This window comes from Seriola lalandi, unplaced genomic scaffold (genome assembly GCF_002814215.2).
Source record: "Seriola lalandi dorsalis isolate HSWRI2012SDOR001 ecotype SW California unplaced genomic scaffold, Sedor1 jcf7180002054556, whole genome shotgun sequence".
NCBI lineage: Eukaryota > Metazoa > Chordata > Actinopteri > Carangiformes > Carangidae > Seriola > Seriola lalandi.
Genome location: NW_019525109.1, coordinates 460,412 through 472,911, shown reverse-complemented (window position 1 = coordinate 472,911; position 12,500 = coordinate 460,412). Strand labels below are relative to the sequence as shown.

At 41.9% G+C, this 12,500-nt stretch overlaps 1 protein-coding gene across 2 annotated transcripts in view; it reads right to left on the bottom strand.

Annotated features, from left to right (window-relative positions):
- The window catches only part of slc8a1b (solute carrier family 8 member 1b), a 140,747-nt gene that overhangs the window by 21,457 nt on the left and 106,790 nt on the right, over positions 1-12,500 (bottom strand). For both annotated transcript variants that reach the window (XM_023415731.2, XM_087176460.1), the window contains exons 6-7: positions 7,568-7,713; positions 4,372-4,471 (exon numbers count right to left, since the gene is read on the bottom strand). In XM_023415731.2, the coding sequence (XP_023271499.1) occupies positions 4,372-4,471; positions 7,568-7,713 (246 nt within the window). The remainder of the gene's footprint in view (positions 1-4,371; positions 4,472-7,567; positions 7,714-12,500) is intronic.

Sequence of the window (12,500 nt, the reverse complement as noted above, 5' to 3'; positions counted from 1 at the left end):
TGTGTGTCTGTGTGTAAGAGAGAGAGAGTGTGTGTGGCATTTTGTGGGTTCAGTTTGTAAAAAAGGAAAAAAAAGAAAAGTGTGTGTCCAGAACAACGGCAGCAGAGCTCTTGGAACAGATGTCTGAGTTTATCAGCTGTTTGTCTTATTTGTTAAGAGACTAATTTCCCTTCATCAGATTCTTTTCTTCCTCCTTTTATTTTTTCTCTTCCCACCTTCCAGGCAGTAATGAGAGCTTTTCAAACCATTTCAGCTCATTTTCTATCTGTGTTGTTGCGAGATTTCATCCATCCATCAAAACGTCTTTTCTAATACGTGTAATGTCACTTTACATATTTTTTTCTCTCGCTTATGTGGTTTTTCTCCCTTTCTTCTTCTTCTTCCCTGCTGTTTTTTCCTTTCTTCTTTCCTTACATCTTTCTTTCTTTCCTTCCTCCCAGTAGATTAAATTACTGTTTCAGATGTTTTTACATCCTTCGGTCTGTTAGCTTAGCCTCACCTTACCATATCTCTCTTCTTCCCCTCTACCTTCAACCTTCTTCTTCACTTATCTCCAGCACCCTTCCATCCATCCATCCATCCATCCATCCACTCATCCATCCATCCACTCATCCATCCATCCATCCATCCATCAATCCATGCATGACGGAAAAATGACCAGATCTGAGCCTGGAGGAGCTGACCCTTGCGTGGCCTTGTGTCACAGCCGGGCTCCTTCATTTCCTCCTCATCCCTCCATCATGGGTTCAACACATTTGCACCGGAGGAGTAATTAATCCTCGACCTCCCTTGTGTGTTTGGTAATTAAGTGGGGGAGAGCAGATGGAGGGAGAGTGTGGGAGAAATGGAAAAAGAAGCAGTGCAGTAAAGGGGCCGGAGTGAAATAAAGTAAATGAAAGTGAAAGTGACAGAGTTGGGGCGACAGTAAACCCACTTAAACCCATTTAATACGATTTTATCTTCGCTGATTACAGTATATTCAGAAAGATAAGACGACTTGAGTCGTGGTGATTTGAACTTATCGAGCTCTACACTGAGTGAGGCTTAGTCTGCAACATGACCACAATCCCTCCTTAAGCTGAGCACAATTGGACACCTCAGTTCTTCTTTGGTGTACAATCAAGACAAGAAGAAGCATCTCGCTATGAGCATCACACAGTATCAAACAGTTTTGTAGTGTTGCTTGTTTTAACTGTGTTTAACTGTGAAGAAATAAACAGAGTTTCTCTTGGGAAGAAAAAAATTGCTTTGTGTTTTCAGGCGCTGCAACAAGGTTATTTGGTGCCACACGAGTTGGCATTGTTTTAACTTTTCCCAAATCAACTCAGCCAAATAAACACTTACAAACATGCTGGGCGAGAAGGAGTCTCGGTGCGATGTAGTAAAACCCAGACATCGAGAGCTGGTGGTAATGATGGCAGATGAAATAGATTTCAGACTATAGCTCCAACCAAACTTCTGTCTTCACACGCCGTCTTTGTTGTTAACTCCCAATTACTTACCCTGCACATTATATACCAGCTTTCATAGTGTAGTATTTGTTTACGAGGAAATATCAACACTTCTCTCAGCATGCACTTTATTGCTTGCTTCACATTCTCAGTAAACAAAGAGTGTAGAGAAAGATGCTGGCGGGCAAATCAATTCTTTCACAGCTGGATGTCTGTCTGACCAATCAGCTGCCACTTTGATCCGTAAGCATCCAATCAGCTCCTAATCTCAGACACTTTGAGCTCTTGCAATCCAATCAGATTCAGGTTTAAAGGCCCTGAAAAACCAATCAGCCTCCAGTTTGATCTGGTTTTGAATCTGATTTGGGTTGTTGACTTCCTCTGTGTGTGTGTGTGTGTGTGTGTGTGTGTGTGTGTGTGTGTGTGTTGCAGTTGACCTGTTATAATTTTGCAGGCATATATAAGTGTTTTTGAATCATGGTGAAACCCTGTTGTGTTCAATCGCTGTGTGAATACAACGTGATGAAGCTGTGTGTGTGTGAGAGAGAGAGAGAGAGTCTCATAATAAAAGCTTATTCTTCAGTGGAAATTGCACTCACTGCCTTTTTACTGTGTCCACCCCACCCCACACACACACACACACACACACACACACACACACACACACACACACAGCAGTCTGTCAGCCTAGACAAGCTAATCCCAGATAAGAGAGAGAAGACAGGCCTTTTCATTAATGGCATCAGCTCGCCAACAAAGGCCGGCTGACAGGCTGGCTAACTAAAGCACAAATAAACACACACACACACACACCCACAGGATAAAGTTATTTGAAGGCGCTGAAGTGATTGAGCAGTCTGTAGACAAACAATGCTCGAACAGAAACCCAGTTTCAAAGACGGCAGCAACAAATTAGGTGATTTTTTTTTTTTAATTCACAGTGATTATCTAGAGCTATTTTCATTTACACAAATACAAAATGTTTTGCTCCGATTAACAGTGTTAACAGTGATTTGCTCCTCTCTAATAGTTTTCCTACTTGCATAAGCAGTTCATGAAAGTGTATCCTCAATGTGCTCCTGTCAGTCTGAGCTGCGGTAAATAAACACGGTACAGTTTTTCTGGAAATAATCACTGGCAGCACCCACACACATGCAGCCCTGCGCGCAGCGCGGCAGGAGCAGTAGGGATGAATCTGTGTCGGACTTAGAGCAGCAGATAGGGGGGCACGTTTCAGCAACTAGAATATTACACACCGACAGTAAGATGTATTGTAAATGATAATGACATAATACTGTTCACACTGTCAAACTATTCCAGCTAAAGGTATATAATGTACCCATAGTGTATTGTGCAATTTGAAAACTACAGAGAGAGTTTCATGAGAAGATCAACGCCGCATGTTAGCTTAGCTTAGCATGAACACTGGAACAGCAGAAACAGCTAAGCTGGAGCTAAGACTCAGACATCAACAGTAACTTGAGTAAGGAGAAAGACTCACAAGGAAAACTTCTCGTCACTGTTGGACTGAACAATTAATCGAAAACATTATCAAAATCGCAATATGGCCGAGTGCAATATCCAAATGCTCCGGCCTACAAGTCATATTCTCCAGATGCGAGGGAACAGGATGGTTTGATGCAGATTGCACATTTTTATATTTTTCAGTGAGCTTGTATGATTTTGTTTTTGCATGGCGCTCAGCCCTACTGTCGGGTCGACTGGAGAACTCTGAAGCAGAAACACCACAACAATGAACCTCCTGTTATCTGAAGTGTTGCTCTCTCTCTCTCTCTCTCTCTCTCCCTCCTTTTCCACTGATGAACTGCTGTAATATTATCCTGCCTACAGAGGGCAAGTTACCACTAGTAACCAATCAGCTGTGAAGATTCTGCAGGGAAACAGAAAAAAAAAATTTGCCTCTCTCTCTTTCATCAGTTTCCTCTCGTTCCTCTCAGCCACTCACTCTCTTTACCAGTTTACTTGTTGCATGAATTCTTTCCATCTCTTGTTCTCTTTTTCAACCTGCTAAAACTTCATACATAAATTCTTCAACTGTATGGCATTATATTTCTCTTCATGCATTCACTCTCTTATTCATCACTGTTTCACAGTCCTGCATGCTCTCTCTCTCTCTCTCCATTAGTCTCTATTTGCATAATATATGGACTCTCTCACACACCAGGTTTCCTCATCTCTCGCTCTTAACATGCATCCTCTCTTTCTCCCTCTTCATGGGACATTAACACCATCTTGGCTTATAAAAGATCTTGACACTCACAAGACTTTAGTGTTGAATATTCCCATCTTTCTCAAGCCCTGTCTGTCACACATTAACACACATGCACAGGCGCACACACACACACACACACACACACACACACACACACACACACACACCCTTGACTTTGTGGGGGCTGAAACACACACACACGCAGTCGCTCCCACAATCACTCTCCACATAATCTCCCATCTGGTCAGTGTTTGTCTGCCCAAACCATCAAACCAAGCCAGTTCACTTTTCCAGTAACCATTAAAAATCATGAACACACACACACACACACATACACACACACACACACACACACACACACACACTTGACTCCATGGCACGATGAAATCAGCCCACTTCATTTTCCTCCAGCGTTAGAGTAGCCAGCCACACATTCACACACATTCAACATAAGATGTTTGATATTTTCAGATATACTGATCATTAGAACACAGAACCACACAGAACTCAACAGAAGATAAAGCGCAGCTGTTCAAGCTAACAAGAATTTATATGACACACACCCTCACACACACACACACACACACACACACACACACACACACACAAACGGAGTCTTCGAACCACTTCCGATGACTCCAGTTAAACACGCACTCACACACACACACACCTGTCGTTTGGCCTTACCTGCGCTCACAGTGATGGCTTCTATGAACTGGTCTCTCCAGCTGTTGGTTCCAACCAGCAGAGCCAGGTTGGTCTTCTTGATCAGCTTGTCCACTGTATTCTGCCAGAGGACAGATGGAGATGGATGGTAATGGTTAGAGACACCAGCCAGAATACACCACAGTATTCAGGATGCCATGTTATGTCATAAATTCATTCATTTGAGAGACTTAGTCATTTGTTTGGCATGAGAAATCTGCTGGATTGCTTTATGGCATAAAACAGGAAACTGGCACTGTCCTTTCAGAATAAATGTTTTAAAGTCGTCAGGGGAAATGTGAAACTAAAAACTAGAACTACTTATGTAACCACTCTGAGACATAGGCATATGCTTGTTTTTACTCTCTTGTTGTGGTTGTATTGCACTTCAATTGATAATGATATATTCATTTTTAAAAATACAAAAAACCCCTTCACACAGTTTTCCCTCTTCTGTGACGGTGAAAATAAATCATCTTATTCCACTCAGTGTCACATATACCTGTATACCAGCGTGGACTGAGTACAATATTCAAACCCATGACTCTGTGTTTATGGCTGCAATATTCAGTCAAAGTCAAATAGTCTAGAAGACTTAAGCATCATTTTATATACATTCCCCAGAATTCAGCCAGAAATATTTGGTATGTTTAGATTCTAAACGTGTGTGTGTGTGTGTGTGTTTAGATTCTAAACATACCAAATATATCTAAACAAATATATCTAAACTTTAGAAACTCTATGATCAACTGAAAATGGAGCTCTGTGGGTTTGGATGTCCAGCTGCACAGTATCAGTATGTATGTGACATTAATTCATCATTGTTTAATTTAACACTTCATATATACACACTGCCCTGTCATCCCTCCATTTTATTCTTCCTCCCTCTCATCCTTCCTTTTTTTTCATCCCGCATCGCCTTCATTCCTTGGATTTCTATACCTTTGTTCTTTTCTCCACAAGAAAGAAAATATGACAGATTGAGATAACACACTAAAACACTCAGGCTTACACACACACACACATACAAAGATGCACGCACACACACACATCACACTGTAATTAGTGGAGCGGTGGGGATTGCTCTCTCCTTTTCTCTCCACTTCAGAGGGAAACTGGGATGCTAATTGTGTTGAATGGAGCTTAGGGGTGTAAATACGGCCTCGCTGACTCTGTGGACAAACTCTCACACACACACACACAACTGGCTCTACTCTGACTATTGTCTGTGGAGAGTTTATTCAACCGTACGTAGATTCTTGTCATATTGTCTTTCTCATTCTGTGTTACGCTGTTATTTTTATCTCCTTTGCTCTCTTCTCCATTTCCTCCCTCGGTTGTTTACTTTAGACTCAGATGGGCCGGTGTGGGCATGTACACATTCAAATGCATTTACTGAATAGTAATGGCAGCAATTTGAGGGGGAGGGAGACTCTCATACAGTTGTCAAAAATGTCTCTTCACAGCTTCTTTCCCTCTGCTGTACCGCAGCGTCAGCACAAGCACAGAGAGGTAGTGAGCAACTCGTGATTCACTCCTCACCGTGTCTCTGTCTTATTAGAGCTTCTGGACTGAAGGTGTATTTAGAGCAAATGTGAAGTGAATCTTAAAAGCAGCGCAATCGCATGTAAAGTCAGTGGAAAGACGATTATTGTGAATCGGCCCTGGGCGCCGTGAGCTGAGGCGAAGGCGTGACCGTGTGAGCTGAAAATTAGTGAGAAATTAGCATTTTCGCAGCGACTTTACAAGTCTACTTCAAACAGAAAACACCCACTAGAGACCCACTCTTCACCTGAGATAAGTCACAGACTGAGTTGTGACAATAACACACGGGCGCACAGTCTGTACGTTGCTAATTAGCTACAGTTACTGTCTCTAGAGTGGGTGCTTGGGCTGTTCAGGGCGAGTAAACAGGGAGTGCAAAAACAGGTCCAGCCGTCAAATTAGAACAAACCGAGGCAAAATATTAGTTTCGTGTTCAGCCACTGAACACACCTTGAATGTGTACAGAAAACTCCACACACACATTTTTTTTTACCAGTACCAGGGCTGTATATGGATTGTTTCATTTTGTCATCATTTGTCACCGCTGACAACCATCTATTCCATCACTGGTGTCAGATAATGATGAGAGCTTGATAAAGACTTCAGACTAAAAAAACCAATAGTTTTTTTTTTTTTGCCTGTTTCAACTTCCTTCCATACGAGCACGATTTACCTGTCACTAAAACACAATCACAACTTGCTCATCAGTTTTCCATTTGTTTTTATTGTTTGAATTGAATTCCCTTTAAAAGGAAACTTTTATTTTCTATTGACGCAACTTTTCTTTTTTCCCCTTCAGTCTGTTATGTCAGACACTCACACTGTTACACTCCACTACCTGCCAATGGGCAGTACTTATAGGATTCAGTTCCACACACACACACACACACACACACACACACACACACACACACACACACACACTTTAATGTGCAAAACTACTTGACAAAGTATAGCATCCTGTCAAGTGTCGAGCTATTACTGGGTGTTATTAACTGTCTGTCTAGAGTGAGCATGTAGGTGGAGCAGCAGCAAGGAACATGCATTAGTACACACACACACACACACACACACACACACACACACACAGACACACACACACACACACACACTCTACAAAATGTAACATGGATGGTAATTAGATCTACGCTTGTATTAAGAGTCTGCGTGGGAGAGGGAGAGCAGGGAAAGGACGCACACACAACAATTACTTCCTGTATGTATCAGAGAGGTTTGTGAGTGTGTGAGTGTAAACTGGGAGGGATGTGTGTTTGTGTTGTCTGTGTCTTTTGGGACATCAGTAACGTGAGCAATTTAAAGCCAGTCTTGCTGTTCGTCAGCTGTAGAATTTCCTTGATGTGTGCTGTATCTCTGATGTTTCAGTGTTCACAGCCCCACCAGTGATTAATGATGTGAGGCCACTGTGTTGACTGTCTCGCCTCTATCCAGGATCTATATTAAAAGGAACTGGAGCCAGTGCACTGCCCGACAACAGCAGGGATTTTTATTTTCACTGCACACTAAAACGTGCGCCTGCCATCTGTGCTGGATTGATTAACCTCTAATCAGACCTATAACTGTCATTCCTGTTATCACATGACCCACACATACACAAACACTCTCCCTGCCTCACCTTGAACTCGTATGATTCCTCTATGATGACCTCCAGTTTGACGTGGTCGCCCAGCATGGGGCGGCCCATCTCGGCGATGCGGCGCTCCTCTTCATCTTTTCCCGTCAGCGCCTCCTCTTCCTCATCCTCTTCCTTCAGCTGCTCCTCTGAAAACACAACAAGGGAACGACAGAAAGCAGCGTTAGATCAGGAGAGCAGAAGGCCGCTCAGGTACTGGGCATTAACTGGACTGACAGACCAGCAAACACAACATACCGGGTTTCCAGCTTAGAGAAAGTGGTGGAGTAGGAGAAAAGTGTTTTTTTTTTTTTCTTTTCAGGAAGTTTTTAATGTCACAAAACTTAAAATGTGAAACGCTGACATAACATGTTGCAGCTATATAAATGAACAGCATAGTAATGACCAACAAAAGTTGCCGGAGCTCCTTGAAATGTGTCATCTCATTAAGTTTGAACAAAAACTTGAGACATTTGTGTTCAAAATATGGAGACTTACATCAGCCCTACTGGAACAGTAATTGTCAATTTGTGTCAAGTATTATGGACTGGATGGATGGAGGGGGAATTTTACATTTTTATGTGCAGGGACAGAACCCCATCTGGCCGCTGTAGATCTTTCAAACTCGTCAGTACAGTGCTGAAAACCTATTTGTTATTTGAGCATTTGCTTTAGACTTATTTCTTTACTAGATTCAATAAAAACAAATCATTAGCAGTTAAGATACCAGGTTGTGGGTGAAGACACACTAGAGGTACTGAGTGTACTGAATCATCATTGTCACCGACTGAAACAGAGGCTTTTGTCCCTCTCACTGTTGACTGAAGCGCCGTCACACACAGCTCGTCACTTCCTGGTTAAAAGACGGTGAATCTTTTGAAATGAACTCAGTAAAGTGATTTTTAATTTTCACCTCTTGAATTAACAATTAGACTGTGACTATGGTTTGAACTTATTTAATTAGGTTTACACTGTTCAATAATTATAGTAGCATTACTAAAAGAAAATATATCTCCGGCTCCCCTATCACCTCATTATCGTTGTCTCTCTATACCCCCCCCCCCCTTTTCCCTTTTCTTCTTTTCCCCTTCTCTTTATGGTGTGTGTCAGTAATTGAGATTCACTGTAGAGCCTGAACTCGCTGCTGGGATCAAACAGGGAGAGAGAAAAGGCCATGATCAAATTTTCCATGGGGGAACAGTTATCCATGCTATTGCCTTCCATTACAGTGCAGTGCATTGTGGGTCTGCACCAGTTCATTGGTCATTTGTTCCCCTCAGTTGAGTTGCAGCATGGGGCTTATATCTCACTCTCTCACTCACTCACTCACACACACACACACACACACACACACACACGCATGCAAATTTCTGCCAGGTCCAGTTTCGTCAAAACGAGAGAGAGCTGAAGCACGAGAGCCGAAGAGGAGCAACTGAAGCCTCCCAGACACAAACAAAACAGAGGCGCTGCAACAGTGACTCAGGTGACATTGTTACAGTCCAGATGAGTCAATACTTAAAAGTCCAGCTGAAAATTCAATAAATGAGAAATTGTTTCTTCGTTTCATAATTGTGCCCCTTGTCTCTGCAGTGACCAGCCACAGAGCTGTTATCTCTCTGACAACCAATCAAATCTAATCAAACCATTAACGTCACTGTTCTCTCATCGGCAGACAGTCACAGCTACACAACACAAGAGCCCCAGACCTTAAACAGCAACCCGAGTTAGCTTTCCTGCTATCATTTCCTGTGTAATATAACTCACAAAGACATGTCTCATCTTGACCAAACAGACTTCCTTTGAGTTACCTTCAAATGTCTTTTTGGTCCGTTCTGATGCTGCTGTGGTCCTTACTCGCCTCAGCTACCACTGTTAACAACATGACGTCTGCCCATGGCGTCTAAGCTGCAGTGCAAGTTTGATTACTGTCTGTGTTTCCCTGCTGTGGAGCTATAGCTGCTGTCAATCAAACACAGACACCCACACTCCTCTGAAATGGTGTGTTTTTAATATTTCCCCAAAAACTTTTCTTTTTCTTCCTTTATTTTTATTTTATTTATTATATTTAACTATCAATAATGAATATAAATATCAATTTGCCTGCAAAGCAGAATTATTAATTGGGATTTCTGTTGGACTCTAATGTGGCATCCATTAATATTTGAGTAAAAAACACAGCCTGCACGCGGTCAGGCTTGCAGTAATTCGAACATGGAGAACTGGGACATACACAGTTACTCAATCATTCCTCATTCATATCCATGCTCATCAATGTTAATGGTCAAAACAGTCTGTTTTACTTTGGTCGGCTCTGCTGCTCTGCTCCTGTTGTGGAATAACATTTTACAGTTTAAATCATCCATCAGGCAGCGCTGCTTCACCTAGTCCCATATCCGAGTTCTCTTCCTGTCAGATTCAGCTCAGCAGACAACACGAAGAGGCCCAGAGTAAATGCACGTTGTCATTTTCTTTTTCTTTTCTTCAGAATTTGATCTCTCTGTTGCTATGTGAACATTACACTCAAGCTGCTGCCGCTGCTGCTGCTCTGCGCCTGTGTTGCTATTGACTCATGTTCTTTCAGTGACGGTCAATTAAAATAATTATCTGAATGTCCTGTGACGGTTTGCATTGATGCAGCAGCAGGTGACAGCACGACACGTTTATACAGAATTTAAAAAGGCCTCCTGAATCACAATCAAGAGCTATTTCACAGCCTGTATGTTGCACCCGTTTTTTACATATTGCACACGGACGAGTTCCACTGTTGTCAATGGTTTGTTGTGAAAATCAGTTGAACTGGCTGAGGAGGATTACACCTCACATGCCCTTCACGGTTCACTTTCAGCTAACTCAAATTTGCAGTCAATTTGATTCACACACACACACACACACACACACACACACACACACACACACACACACACACAAACACACACACACACAATTACACACCATGTAATTGTGATTTAATGAACCCAATTAACACCCTTCACTAAACCTCATGTGGGATGAACATGACCTGGCAGTATCCTTGTTAGCTACCCTCCCTTTGCATGTGTGTGTGTGTGTGTGCAGAAGATTATTGCTTAAGTGTCTAAATACACTGGGAATTCAGCATTAAGGGATAATTAAATGTATTTTCAAATTGGGCGCTCTTTGTTTTACGTTCACTCACAGAAACTGTGTATATCTTTCAATAAATGGAGACAAAACACAAGGAGGATCTGATCTTACCTCTGTACTATCCCTAAATGTCTGCCTGTTTTTTACATAACCATTTTTCCTTCCTTCTTAATCTGTATTTTTCCTTTGATCTACTGTCATTTCATCCTCTTTGTCTCTGCTTGTGCATATTAAAACCTCTGATGAGTTCTCCTCTTCCTCTAATTCCTTCTTTCCCTCTTTTCTGATTTAGTTTCAGTTGTAATGAGCTTCGGTGAACAGCCACAGCAAACCAACAAAAAGCACAGTACTTATTCGGTTAGCAACCTTGACAACATAGCTCTCAAATGCTTGGTTTACAAGAACACTTTTCATAAAGTACTTTGCCTGCCACCACTCTGAAAGGAAGATTATTATCTGTTTTACTAGAACATTCCTACATCGTCATTCTGATTCATGCAAATCTTGACTTCAAATTTCTGAATGCAACTACCACTGCTCTTTCACTCTTTTCCTCTATGTTGTCTCCTCTCTGAGTTTGGTATAAGATATTTCATGCACTGTAAAAACCCACAACTCCTCCAACCTGAACGACCATATAGGTCGTTTTTTTCCCACCCTCTAATATGACCTACAGGAGCGTCTCCTGAAATAGCGCCCGTACGGCCGCAGGCGCTCCTGATCTTGGTTGTACTAATAATAAACACGAAGTTTATACCGAGAGCAGCGTACCTACTTACGTTGTTACCATGGTTACTATAATAATGGTCATGGCTTGGTTAGGTGTAGGAAAACATTGTGATTTGGCTTAAAATCAATACTCCCTCAACATTAGACAATCTTTGTTGTCATGGGTACAATAATAACGACATGGTTAACTTTGTCGAACGCCCATGGATAATAGACACAACATGAACTGCTACTTTCACATGGGAATCGAACAACGCTCTCCTGTGTCATATTCCTGTGTTTTGGTGACCCGTCCATCCACCACTACCTCCTCTTGACGCAGACTTCGCCGCTCTTTATACTACGTTACCGGACTTCTTCCTTTGCTGATGTCATAATTATTACAGCCGCTAGATGTCGCCTAACGACAAAACGTAACTATGGGTCATAATAACCCGCTGCACCTAAGGGATCGTTTTTTTTACAAGAGGACAATCTCTGAAAAAAAACAAAAACGCTTTGCCTTAAATATGGATTGTGCGTTTTGAAGTCTTAAGAATATAAATGATCAACATTCAATAAAAAAATGAAGTTGTGCCAACAAACCGAAAACTGAATGGACTCTGAATCTTTTCTCCAGAAAGGCAGAAAGCCAGTTACATGATGGCAGCTTGTTATGAGTCACATGATCTTTGTCTCTGATCAAAATGAAAACAAAACAAACCGTGCAGCAACTAAAGCCGGTCAGAGAACATACACCATCATCCACATATTTAAAGCCCAACGTCCGGAGCAGCTGAAACATCTTTGCTTTCCACTGTAGTCAGACAGCGTGTCACATGACCTGGATGTTTTCTAGCATCATTTCTACAGTGTGGTGTTTGTGCTCAAGTTTGCACTTGAGCACAATGAAACGCAGTGATGAACCTTTGATTAAATATTGAGTTTTTATTTTTTTCTTGGATTAGAAAATGTGTCTGGATGAAACACGGGTCAATACGTGCTGACAGGAGGTAGCATGTGTGAGTGTCTGATTGTATGTGGGATTTCACACCTTGCCATGCTTTGATAAGAGTCCCTCGTTCTACAGAGGTGATAGAAGATG